The sequence below is a fragment of the Solanum pennellii genome, chromosome 4 (assembly GCF_001406875.1).
Source record: "Solanum pennellii chromosome 4, SPENNV200".
Lineage (NCBI taxonomy): Eukaryota > Viridiplantae > Streptophyta > Magnoliopsida > Solanales > Solanaceae > Solanum > Solanum pennellii.
Window position 1 is genome coordinate 1,546,028 of NC_028640.1, and position 13,568 is coordinate 1,559,595.

Here is a 13,568-nt window from a genome sequence, read left to right on the forward strand (position 1 = left end):
TATTGAGATTAGATTAGTTAATTAAATATTTTCTAGTTAATTAATTCTCAATTAGTTAGTTAGTTAGCCTAGTTAGTTATTTTGTTGTTAGTGACAGCTGGATTATTGTTACAAATTTTATTCTGTTTTGTATAAAGCTTGTACAGTCACATTGGAATCAATACAATTTTGATTTTCCCCAACTGCATTGCTCTTCTTCTTCTCCAACTGCATCCTTATGGATTCTGTTTCTGCATTGCTCTTCTTCTTCTCCAACTGCATCCTTATGGATTCTAGTTTGTTCATGTGAGCATTGATGTTAACAATTATTGAATATGCTATTGACACAAGAGACAATCCTTGGGATGGACATAATACCAATCAAATCCAAAAAATCGATCGATCAATTTTTTTTAATTAATCAAATCAAAAAAATCGATTGAATCAATTATTTTATCTGATTTTTTGATTTATTCTGAAGGTTTACGATTTATATTTCTTTTTAAAATTTCAATTAATAGATGGAAGAAGGGAAATGAGAAATTATATATACTTTGGAAGGGAGATGAGAATAATCAGACTTCCACACAATAATAAGCATAACCTTTCTTTTTATCGAGTTCGAAGTTAAAAGGGTAAAAAGAATTGTTAAAAATTTCAAAAGGGTATATAAATTTTTTTAAATCAAAAGGCAAAATCACTCTTGACGGAGCGATTTTCTTCTAACAAAATTGACGTGTTAATTTTTTTAAAAAAACACAAAAATCGCTGCTGTGGCAGCGATCTCATCCAAAAAAAATTATTTTTCCTTAAATCACTGCCATAGCAGCGATTTGTCAAAATATTTTTTTAACAAATGCTACAGGGCAGACCAAATGTTGGACCAAAATGCTGCCCGCCTCTATTAACCTTTTTAATGAAAAAGAAATCGCTGCTATAGCAGCGATTTCAATTTCAATTTTTTTTTGAAAAACGCTACACTTGCGGCGATATTAAAAAAAATAATTGTCAGAACAGAAAAAAAATTGATTTTACCCTTTTAGTTAAAAAAAAATTGATATGCCTTTTTGGAATTTTTAACAATTTTTTTTGCCCTTTTGACTCCGAACTTTCTTTTTTATCTTTCTCTTCCTTTTTAAATTAATTGCTAATTGCTATTTGAGCCTAGATCCTAAATAAACCTTTTAGGCCCAATAGTTTATTTGATGGCGTCAAAATTCATATTGGGTTGAGGTTGATTCATAACAATATTATGTTTGATCAGAATTTTAGACCTTTGTATCATTAGTTCATGGATTAGTTATACACCCTACACGATGTTATAAGATTGAGTCAATTTTCTAAATGGTCACTCAAATCAAGAGAATTGCCTTGAAATATCATTTATGTTTCATTTAGGACCAAAAATATAATTTTATTATTACTATTTTTCTCCAAAAATACTTAATGACATGTCATGCCATCTAGGTGTGAGTGAGACTTTTGAAGTGTCAAGTGTATTTCTGCACTACTAATCTCTACATTAAAGACATAACTACTAATTCCTGCACTACTAATCTCTACATTATTAAGCTCTATATTACTAATTTCTGCATTATTAATCTTTGTAGCAAACAACCCCGAATATGTTCTTTCTGACAACAATAGGAAACATGTATATAGTTAGGTTAAAAATATGCAACACAAGTGCTTTTAGAAGTAGACAAGCTATAACACATGCTTTCAGATTCTATAACTTTTGCTAAAAGCATGTTGTGTCATAGATCTATTTTCTAAGTAGTGGATCATAACCCCAACTAACCAAAACTTCTAATCAACAGTATATCTAGCATGCAAGTGATCAACATATAAGTATTTTCCCTCACAAAATGTATATGTTAAGCCACAAGTCTATATTTAGGCCACTTTGATTGATTGTTGTGTTTTTTTTATTGCTTTAGAACAAGAAAGCCAAGGCACTGTTAAAAGGGAAGGCTCGAATTCTTTAGAGCATTCAGGCTTGATTTGAAGTAGGTAATAGTTGTATGTTTTTCGGTTTATAGATGTACATATGTCTATCACTTTATAGGTATCATATATGTAATGCATGTTGTGCAAGACATAGAAAAACATATGAAATGACATCATGTTGATAGTCTCATGCAGTGAATCTATTTACTTTACTTGTAGTTTCAAGTGTTATTGTTCATTGTGATTATGCATGTGCATGATTGTTTGTGATTCTAGTTGGCTCGGGTACCAGCTGGTACATAAATTCTAATGGTTGGCTCGAATACCATGTATGGTATGAATACTAACTCTAATTGACTCGGGTACCATATATGCCGCTATACTAACAGTTTGTGTGTGGGTTGCTTGCGAGGACGAGGTATGTGTATTTATGGTTCCATGATAGGGTTGGGTTCTTGTAATTATGATCATGTGGGACATGTTCTAGGTATCATGACTGTGAGTCTATGTGATTGTTGGGTGATCTTGGGCCTTCTCAACCCAAAAGCTAGCTCAAAGGTTGAGGCTTTCCCTCACACTTATAAATCGACCACCAGCCTCTTCCACTTCCGATGTGGGATAACCCAACAATCTCCCCCTTCACACATCGGGCCTTGGGCTGGAGAGAACGACAACCCAGTTCCTCCCGGTGGGCTGAGACTTGTTGATAACCTGGGCTCTGATACCAATGTTGGGTGGTCTTGGGCCTTCTCAACCCAAAAGCTAGCTCAAAGGTTGAGGCTTTCCCTTACACTTATAAATTGACCACCAGCCCCTTCCACTTCCGGTGTGGGATAACCCAACAGTTATATGTGCTGGTTTGTGTTTACTATGTTGTGGTTTTTTTTGTTGAGTACAATACATCTTTCACGGGCTGATACGAGACCAAATTTAAGAAAGATGTTTGACTTCGAATCCAAGGATGAACTACTCTTTCAGACTGTCATGGATTCCTCTATATCTTCTTGCTTGCCTATCTTTCAGACACAAACTTTAGATTTATTATTTTCCTAGTTTAAGGGGTTTCATCCCCATTATTGACTAAATAGAATTTTGCTACTACGACTTCCAGTTTCTAAAGATTTTATTTTCGCAATATTTTGGACTAATTGACGATTGAGTTTATACAAACTCAACACTTTAGTTGTTGTTTTAAACTATTTATTTTCATGACTTGAGATATGGTGTGTTCGATTAACTTTGGATTGTAGATAGTTATCGTGATTAATGTGGATGACACTCACGACGATAAGGTCGTGATATATTTTAAATGATTGAATGATATTTTTTTACCTTTTCCTCTTGAAACTATGTTAAATTGGGAGGTTCTTTAGCTGTTGGTGGACCAACCACCTGCATTGTCTTTTTTGACTTTGAGTAATGGTATTAGGTAGAGTAATTTCATCACTTGATTAATTTTTGTCTCCCACTTAACTCTTAATATATATATATAGGGAATAAATAGAACAATTTGTCTTTCTAAATGAATTATTGAGCAAAGCTATGTAAATATATATATGTAATGTGCATGAATATATATTACAACACCTCTAATAATTGTAGACAAAATGGTGTCATTGTCATGCATTGTCAATTTTGGATCTAGGTCTTATACGAATATGTTTTTTGGGTTATGCCATGTCGAGCTCCGAAAACGTGTATATTATGTAAACTTATATTTTGAGTTTATAAAGTTTTTTATTTTTCGCTTATATATTTTGATGTGTGATTCGCTTAATTAGGTGTTCCACATACTTCAGTATCAAAAGCTTGACAATCTAATAGCCTTCGAATTGTGTTTGACTCGTCCTCCTCATCAGTTTGCCCTCCATCAAATGCATCGAGTTAGTAAGTTCCAAATACAATAATGATACAGAAAATCTATTTTCAGTGAAAGAATTCAATTTAAATTTAAGAGAAATCGAATATTCAAAACAATTATAACAAATCACTTTTTTTTATAAATAAGTGGATTTAGACTACTTATGTCCTTTTTCTTTTATTTTTTGTTAGAATTTTTATCCTTTGAAAGATTTCACTATTTCAGTTTTACATAATATGAATTCCTTGTGAGTTGTAAAAACCTTATTTTATGCATTAAAAAACAATAATAGTTGGGTAGTTGAAGTTTCATTGTAAATGACCCTATTAATTTGACAAGATCTAATTATATCTTCCATGATATATCGTGATAATCGTGGATCATGTTTTATAAGTAATATAATTTATGATATTTTTCACATTAATATTCATGATTGGGGATATTTAGTTCATGATGTTTTTCATACTAATATTCATGACATATATGATATATATCTAACATAAGCCTTTCTTTCCTTTGTTAGAGAATCACCTCTCTCTGGTCTGGTAGGAATTCCATCTCTTCTGTAGTCATGCCTGTAGTCAGACAGGGAGTGAGGTTTCATCTTGACTTTCATCGGGGACAGGTACGGGGTCTGGGTCGGTCGATACGATGAACGGGAAATCCAAAAATGTTGCACCCTACTATGATTCAACATTTTGAGATTTAGGGGAAATTATAAATATTGATTCAATTGTTAGGTAAAAATATAATGATGATAAATATACTTGTTCTGTTACGATTCAACAATTTTGAGCCGTGATGACACCTATCAGACTTTATAGGCGAATCATATACAATGCTAGGTCTAGTTAATTAAAAAAAAACAATATTAACTTTGTAATACAATGGACTATAACTTTGCATCGAATACCAAAATCGGAATTTAATTTACCGATTACCAAATTACCAAATTGAAATTTAAAATTTTGATATTTGAAATCTACTTTTAACCATCAGTTATCGAATTACCGAACCGAAAACTTGATAATTCGAACCGAATACCGAACGCCCACCCCTAATTTTACCACTCATTAAGAGTTTTCTACCAAGTATCATATATTGAGGAAGGTACACCTAGATGCATGCATTTTTGCTACCGAATACACTAAAATAGGAAGAGAGTCGAGCGACATGGGGAGGGAGGCAAGAGAGATAGTCATGTATATATTCCATATACATGAAAATCACAGTATATATATATGTATTTGTATATATCTGGTGTGATTCGCATGTATGTGGGATACCAGATACATAGGAAAGTGTTGAACGAGATGAGAGAGAGGCAAACGAGAGTTGTTATGTATCTCAGATACATACAAATCAAATTGGATACAGTGTATCTAGCACAATTTACATCTAATTTTAACCCAATGCATCCCACGATAAAATCTGATAAGATTCGTGATATTGCAAACTTAATGCATCTAAATTATTACACCTAAACTAGTGAAATTCCGATAAATTTTCCAAAATAAGATCTTTTTTTTTTGTCATTTTCTCCTCAATGGGTTAGCAATCCAACACCAAATTTCCATGATATGTCGTGGATCATGTTCTGTAATATTCATAATAACTCTTGGTGTAGCTAATTGAAATCTATATAAAGACTACAACTTCTACTCATTTTATCACCACTTTCTTTTCAAAATCTTTTGTTATATATTTTTTTAAAAAAGTATGGGTGTGAAAGGCAAGTTGATCGCTTCGGTAGAAGTAAAGTGCGGAGGACACTTGATTCATGATATATTTCACACCAAAACTCATCATATATCCAATATATGCCCTAGCAAAATCCAAAATTTTGAGATTCATGAAGGTGATTCCGTAAAAGTTGGTTCAGTCGTTAGCTGGAAATATAACGATGGTAATATGTTCACATTATTCCTCTCTCTACATATGAATATATATATATATTTTTTACATTTATTAGGTGTGTTATTTTATTTATTTTTGATATATATAGAAATAAATATGTTTAAGAGGTTAGATATGTGCAAAATCAAAAAAATAATTACTAAAAGACAAATCAGTTGTATAACTATAAATGTTTGAACCAATAAAATTTAAAATCATTAATGATCTATTTTTGTTTGCTCCAACTATTTTGACATTATTAAGGTTTACTAAAAAAAATATTTATCATAACACCCTCCAATTTTCTAAGAAATGATTTAACTTTAACTTATACTTTTCATAAAATATTTTCTCATTATCAATCAAATATTATGAGATACAAACATATTAGAGATTTCATTGGAGAAAATGAAAACAAAGAGAAACCTATAAAATGAGCTAAAAATATGTAATTGTGAATGTTCAACTTGAAGTAGCTTATTATCGTCTCTTATATTTTCGATTTTATATATTGATTATAGATGGAAAGGATAAGATCTCAAAGCAAGTGATTGAAGCCATCGATCATCAAACTAAAACAATCACTTGGAAATTAATTGGTGGAGATCTGTTAGAGTTATACAATTCTTTCACTATCATCACATCATTTGACCATGAATGGACTACATGGACATTTTTGTATGAGAAGAAAAATGAAGACATACCAGAGCCTCTAGTTCTCTTGGGTTTTGTCCTTCACGTTACAAAAGATATCGAAGGTCACCTTCTCAAGTAATAAAACATAAATGCTACTCAATGGCTCATAGCCCTATTTATACATATGCAAAATATATATATATATATTCTACACACAAATATGTATGTGTGTGTGTGTGATATTGACTAGCTAGTTCTGTCTAGCTAGCTAGTGTGTGAAATAAATAATTATGGTGTTTGAAGAATATATTATGTATGTTCCTCTCGTTCTAGAGATGTATTTTTAATGTTCAATATATGCAAAATATTATTAAAATTTACCAATAACAAAAATGATATATTTAATAGTGTACTTTAATTATTTTCTCATTCTTTTGTAGTAAACTCCTTTTTAGGTTTCTTTGGTTTTAAGGCAGGTACTGACATAAATTTTAAATCTTAAATTCCACTTGGATTTCTATCGCTTCTATTTCAATTAATTGGAGAAAATAGAGATTTTTCGTTTCTATCCTTTTTCGTAGTTCGTTTTTCACTATTCGTAAAGAGAGTTTAGAGAGAGTCACAACCTTGATGTCAGTATTTTTAGATTATTGTCATGACCTGTCACTTTTTTATTAAAATAAAACATGAATGTAAAGGGGGAAGAAATATTAGTAAGACTCTAAGTCTGATAGTTTCTAACTATGTTACTATCACTACGAAAATATATAAATGTGGTAATAATTAAAGCTTAATAAATATTTGAAGAAGACAATAATTCTCAATTTTGACAAATTTAAAACATCAAAATTGCCCAAATAATGCTTAAGAGACTCTTTTAAACCTACTATAAAAAAAAAGATATATATGAGATTACAATTTCAAATCATCTTGTCATCACTTCCTTTCAAAGCTTTTTGTTATATGTAAAAAGAAATATGGGTGTAAAAGGCAAGATATTTGCTTCAGTAGATGTGAAGTGTGAAGGACACTCGATTCATAAGATTTTTCACGCCAAAACTCATCATATATCCAACATAAGCCCTAGCAACGTCATAAATTTTTGAAATTCATGAAGATTAGGGTTCAATTGTTAACTGGACATATAATGACGGTAACATATACACATATTTTCCTCTCTACATATGAATCATTTTCGAACTCATTACCCTATTATTATCTCTCATGTTTTCGACTTTATTGATTGTAGATGGCAAAGATAAGACTTCAAAGCAAGTGATTGAAGCCTTCGATCGTGAAAACTTAAACAATCTTTGTGGAGATCTATTATATATAGTTGTACAATTTCTTAATTATTATAACATCACGTGACCATGAATGGACATTTATGTACGAGAAAAAAATTGAAGGTATACCGGAGCCTTGTGTCAACTCAGAATAATCACAAATGTAGATTCAATTAAATCAACTCACTTTACCTTTATTTATTTAGTGTTTTATTTAGATTTTTTGGCCAAATCTCATTTATGGTGATGTTGTCTTTAGAACCACAGTGGGAAGTCTTTGGTACTTGAAACTCACTAGACATTATATATATTTCATGCAATAAATATGAAGAGGAGAATGACCCCTGCCTCTCCTACATAGATAAAAGTACTATACCTTTTATACTTCTATCTAGTGTTATGACGAGAAAGTTGAAGATGTGTCATATTTTGTCAGTCTTCTCAGGTCTCAAGGTTATCAACAAGACAAGTCCAATAATACGACTACGAGCTCTTTCCTTACTCATACCCCAAGCGGGCAGGGTGACAAGACTAGTTATTCTTTGACCTACCACTGTCTCTTCTAAAATCTTCTATAGCCAGTCTCTCACATCTTCTTACTAATAGTGTATTCACACACCTCTTCGTCATATATCTGGATTATCTCAATCTCGCTTCCAGCATCATCTTGTCCACTAAAAATGTCAATACCGCACAAACCTCTTCGTCATATATCTGGATCTGGACTATCTCAATCTCACTTCCATTATCTTGTCCACCACAAATATCAATACCGCCTTGTCTCCTAGTATGTCCAACACATCAAAATGAGTATCCTCATATCTGCTTCCTTTTATCTTTTGAATGAGTGCGTAATGTAGGTCTAATTAATCATCACTCTATATCTAGACCTATCTTTAAGCTTTGGTGACACATTCTTATCACACAGTATCCTTGGAGCCTCTATTTCACCCACCTTGCTTCAATATGATGTATGTCCTCATTGTCATCTTTCCATTATGTAACTTCGATTATAAAACCAAGATACTTGAAACCTAGAGATTTTAAGGTATGTCTTCAAACATCTATCCAACATATCATTAATTTTACCATTCATTTAGTTGATCAACACTATATCATTTAAGAATAACATATATGTACAACACATCCTCTTGAATATGCCACAAAGCATGATTAAATGCCCAATATTTTTTTTTTCATTTCTTTATTGTTCTTTTTAGTATAATAAAAAAAGCTTTGTCATTTTTCGACAAGATAATATATCAATTGAAACTGAAGAGTAGGTTCGAGCCTTGAGTATGAAGAAAATTATGTTGGAAGCGCCATCCCTAAATGAGCTCTGCAGTGCGCGATTCGAAATGAAAAGAACTCAGTCCCCTATGATACTCATATATATGATATTCATTATTAATTAAGATTTTAATAAATAAACTAGTAACTTCAATATTTCTTCTTGATTATTTGTTATTATAGATTTTTTTTTCAAATATATTCTTAATCCTCTAAAACGTTTATTTGATATTTTTAAATTTTATTTTAAAAATAAGAGAAAAGACAAAATAGAGAAAGAGATAAAAGAAGAAGAAGATAAACAAACAGAAAAAGGTTAGGAAATTATAAGAAACAAACGACATAAAAGAGAAAAGAAAACAAAAAAAAAAAGATGTCATTAATTTCTTTGATAAAACAAAAAGGTAAACATTTCCTTTTTTTTTTGGCTTTCGATATTTCTTTTTTATTTCTATTTTTAGATGGATTGGATTTTGGTCCATCTCCTTGTTTCTGGACTTCTCTATATTTATTTAAATATTTATACTTAACTCGGAACTTAAATATATTCTGATATATGTTATTTAATATGGTAAGTAGTATCAAATTCTTATAAGAGCGTAAGATTTTATTAAAAAGTCGAGTAAAATGTTGAAAATACATTTAAATTTGATCAGTTATTTGTACTTAAGATCAATTAATTAATAATTTAGGAATGAAACTAATAATTAGTGTCGAATTTGGAAATGTTGGCAATACTTCTCTCATAAATAAATTATGCTTATTCAAAAACAATTAAATTTGAGGATAATATTTTAATTATCCAAATACCTTTAAATTCAAACATCTTTATATTATAATAAATAATAAATCAGAAAGAAGTAATCACGGGATTTTATATTTGATGTCTATATCTTATCGTGTATTACAATCACCATCTATTTGTATCTATATTTCTTTAAAGGAACAAAAAACTCTTTGAAATGTTAATTAGTTATGAGAAAATTACGCGGTTAAGTAAATTTATACTATTTAATTATTTATTATAATTATAGTTTGCTATAATTATCACTCGCGATTAACATTTTACATTAATTATGTGGGCTGATTTCGAGTTTGTATAATTGACCACGTTTGTATATGTATAATTCGCCAGAACATATAATTACAAATGTATAATATACAATTATCTTACCGATATACATATACAATCCATCTCTCTCCCACTCTCTACCCTCTCTTGCTCGCCCCTCGCCTCCCTCTCTCAATCTCGTTCGTCTTTCTCCTCTATCTCCCAATCTCGCTCGCCTCTCTCATGGATCTCGCTCGCCAACCTCGTCTCTCTCTTTTATACAAACAAAAACGAAATGTATAAATTGTGTTTATGTTTGTATAAAAGCGAGAGAAAATTGTATATACACATGCAAATACATATATATTCGTCTTATACACTTATAATTATACAAAACAAATATTCCCCTGCCTAGTTTCTTTTTACATTTCTTTCTTTCTCGTTTTATACATACATACACCGATTATACAATTGATCTTTTGTATACAACCGTTTTCTTTTGTATATATAGCGAATTATACAACTGCTTTATTTGTATATATATAACGAATTATACATCTTGCTATATATATATTAAAATATACATATTTATGTTTACCATAAAGCACAAGTATGCAAACTATAGCTATACCATACAAATATGATTTTTATATGTTTGCTATATCCGAAAGTTACTCTAATCTTAATGAATAGAGATAAGACCCATATGATAATGAAGAGCCATACAAAGTCATAATATGTTAACCTTGAGAAGGACACCTAATTGTGATTACGGGATACTTCTTTTTTTGACTAATGATACATGCAAGTAGATATATCTTACAATTTTTATTTAATTAAGCTACTTGATTATGATTGTGGATGTTGTTGGATTTAATATCTCAAAAAATTGCTTAATTTGAAAACCTTCTCTAGTAAAATTATTAAACATTGTATTAATAAAATCACTTAATTTACTTCTTTATATAATAAAAAATCATTCAAATAACTTTATTAAACAAAATATCTTAATATTTGGTTCACTAATTAAGTTGTCCCTTTGAACTTTTTAATGAATTTTTAAAATTTTATTTATATGTGAATTCATGTTATATGATATAAAAAATAATTTATTTGTCAAGTAAGATGTTTTTTGAATAATGAATTTAGTTAAATGATTTTAATGATATAACTATTTAAATTGTACAATTTGATTGAGAGAAAATAAAATTTGATGACTAAATTTTGAAAGTTGATTGATCTTATAAGATGTTAACCTATATTGCTGTTAAAATCACAAGGATAAATTAAAAGAAGCAAGAGACAATAAGAGGAAGAAAACAAAAAAAATTTAACGGAGCCAACTAAGAGAAAAGGAAATTAAGAGGGCAGGACAAATTAGGGGTGTGTATTCGGTTTTTCGATTCAGTTTTATACTATTTGGTTGTAGTTTTTGATTTTTAATTTTGAAGAAGTCTAATCCAATCCGAACTAAAATAAATTTGATTTGGTTTAATTTTTCTCTTTTTGGTTCAGGTTTTTTCGATTTGGGGTTATATCAATAATTAGAAACATGATATATATGTCAGTGGATAATGTTTTCTACTAAGTTTTCACAACACATTAAAATCTATATAAACACTATAACTTGTAAACATTTTCTCACCACCTCCTTTCTACAACATTTAGCTTTACCTAAAGAAAAATTATGGGTGTAAAAGGCAAGTTGATTGGTTCTGTCGAGGTGAAATGTGGAGGACACTTGATTTATGATCTTTTTCACAATAATACTCATCATATACCCAACATATGCCGTGGTAAGATTAATCATTTTGAGATTCATGAAGGTGAATCTGTAAAAGTTGGTTCGATAGTTAGCTGGAAGTATAATGACGGTAACATACATTTCCTTACTTTGTCTCTCTTTATATTATTTACTATTTCTTTCATAATGAATAATAAATTTGTTTAATAGAGTTGTACAATTCTTTCATTATTATTACATCTTATGACCATCAATGGACCACATGGACATTCGTGTACGAGAAGAAAACTGAAGAAACCCCAGAGCCACTTGTTTTTTTGGGTTTTACCCTTGATGTGACAAAAGATATCGAAGGTCACCTTATCAAGAAATAAATCATCTATGTTATTTGGTGGGTTTAAACACATGCAAATATATCTATGCATGATTTTACATCCACTTATATGCTTGTTTGCGTGATGAATATTTTACGATATCGGCTAGTTCTTGCTAGCATGTGAAATAAATAATGTTTTGTATGAAAAACATATATTATATATGCCATGTACTCTCCTTCTGTGAAAGTATTTATATTTTCTAATAATAATAATTAATATATTTATTAATGTACTATATTCTCATTCTTTTTAAGCCAGCCATTTTTGGGGTTTCTCTAGTTGTAATCGAATATAGATACTGGCTAACTTCTCTGAATTATAGATAGTCTGAACTGGTATATAGTGTGCAGATTTAGTCAATTGATTCACGATGACCCATATAATATCAAACTTATCCAAGATACGTAGCAATCTTATCACAAAACCCATAGCAATACGCTCCCACTTCCACCCAGGTATGGGCGTGGAAACTAAGACTTACAAAGGTTACTTAATGTAACGACCCTCTTAGTCGTTTTATGAATTTTAACCATTTTTTTTATATTAACCTTTCCAATAGCTTTTATAAATAATTTATGACTTAATAAAGTATTATTTTGTTGCTAATAATAATGGGGAAAAAAATAGAAAATAAATAAATAAATAAATAAAAGGAAATAAAGTCTAAAAGCCCTAATTGTTGAAACTTGAAATAGCGGTGGTAGATGAAAAAAAAATAAGAAGAAAAGAATGAAGAGCGGAGGAAAAAGACCGAACTCAGGTAACAATCAAATAGTACAATTGATTTTAATTGTTTTAAGTTAATTAATTATTGAATGTATGGAATCTTGTGATATTATTTTTGTTTTGTTTTTGGGATTGGGTAACTAAGCATGTGATGTTTCCTTTGAATTCATTGGATATCAATACTATTGCTACGTATTGGGTGGCTAAGTGGAGAAAAGATGATCACTGACTAATGGTAGTAAATTGGTAAGTATTAGGAATTTTAATTCAAGAGTTACAGTTGATTCACGAAGCAGGCTAGTTTTAATATTTTTCAGATTTTAGTTTTCTATAATTATCACATTATAAAATAAATTTTGGGTATATTGAGAGGGTTAATTGAATATTTGGTTTATTATATTGTATGAAATTATTAGGATTATATTGTTGGAAAAAAAATTAAGACTTAACCCTAAGCTTAAAACTTAGGAATTTGATTATAAAATTGGGTAAATTTTTGGGTCAAGGCTAAACACATAGTAACATGAGTGTTGTTAGTGTCGACAACTTATTGTGACCATGTACTTGAATAGATTGCATTGGTTTGAAAGCTCAACGAAAGGGGAAAAGCTCAAATCCTGGAGTGATTGTTCGTTTATTCAAGGCAAGTGAATTTCTAAACTCTTGTTAAGTGTATGAAATGCGTGTATTTCCTTGTGGTATATGTTTGGGAGTAACAGGATTGGTGATGGGTTGACTTGTCCACATTGCTTAATTATAATGAAAAAAAAAA

At 30.2% G+C, this 13,568-nt stretch overlaps 2 protein-coding genes across 2 annotated transcripts; both read left to right on the plus strand.

Annotated features, from left to right (window-relative positions):
- Positions 1-5,428: 5,428 nt before the first annotated feature.
- LOC107016223 (kirola) lies at positions 5,429-6,707 on the plus strand. Its single transcript, XM_015216715.1, has 2 exons — positions 5,429-5,696; positions 6,208-6,707. Exons 1-2 carry the CDS (start codon positions 5,510-5,512, stop codon positions 6,459-6,461), a joined length of 441 nt encoding a protein of 146 aa, XP_015072201.1. The 5' UTR covers positions 5,429-5,509; the 3' UTR covers positions 6,462-6,707.
- Positions 6,708-11,430: 4,723 nt separating this feature from the next.
- On the plus strand, positions 11,431-12,231 carry LOC114076716 (kirola-like). The gene is made up of 2 exons (XM_027916009.1): positions 11,431-11,823; positions 11,904-12,231. Exons 1-2 carry the CDS (start codon positions 11,637-11,639, stop codon positions 12,065-12,067), a joined length of 351 nt encoding a protein of 116 aa, XP_027771810.1. The 5' UTR covers positions 11,431-11,636; the 3' UTR covers positions 12,068-12,231.
- Positions 12,232-13,568: the final 1,337 nt, after the last annotated feature.

Coding starts and splice junctions, on each gene's coding strand:
- LOC107016223 (XM_015216715.1), top strand. CDS start 5,510: ATGGGTGTGAAAGGCAAGTTGATCGCTTCGGTAGAAGTAAAGTGCGGA. Junction 5,697..6,207: donor TAGCTGGAAATATAACGATG/GTAATATGTTCA, acceptor TATTGATTATAG/ATGGAAAGGATAAGATCTCA.
- LOC114076716 (XM_027916009.1), top strand. CDS start 11,637: ATGGGTGTAAAAGGCAAGTTGATTGGTTCTGTCGAGGTGAAATGTGGA. Junction 11,824..11,903: donor TAGCTGGAAGTATAATGACG/GTAACATACATT, acceptor TTTGTTTAATAG/AGTTGTACAATTCTTTCATT.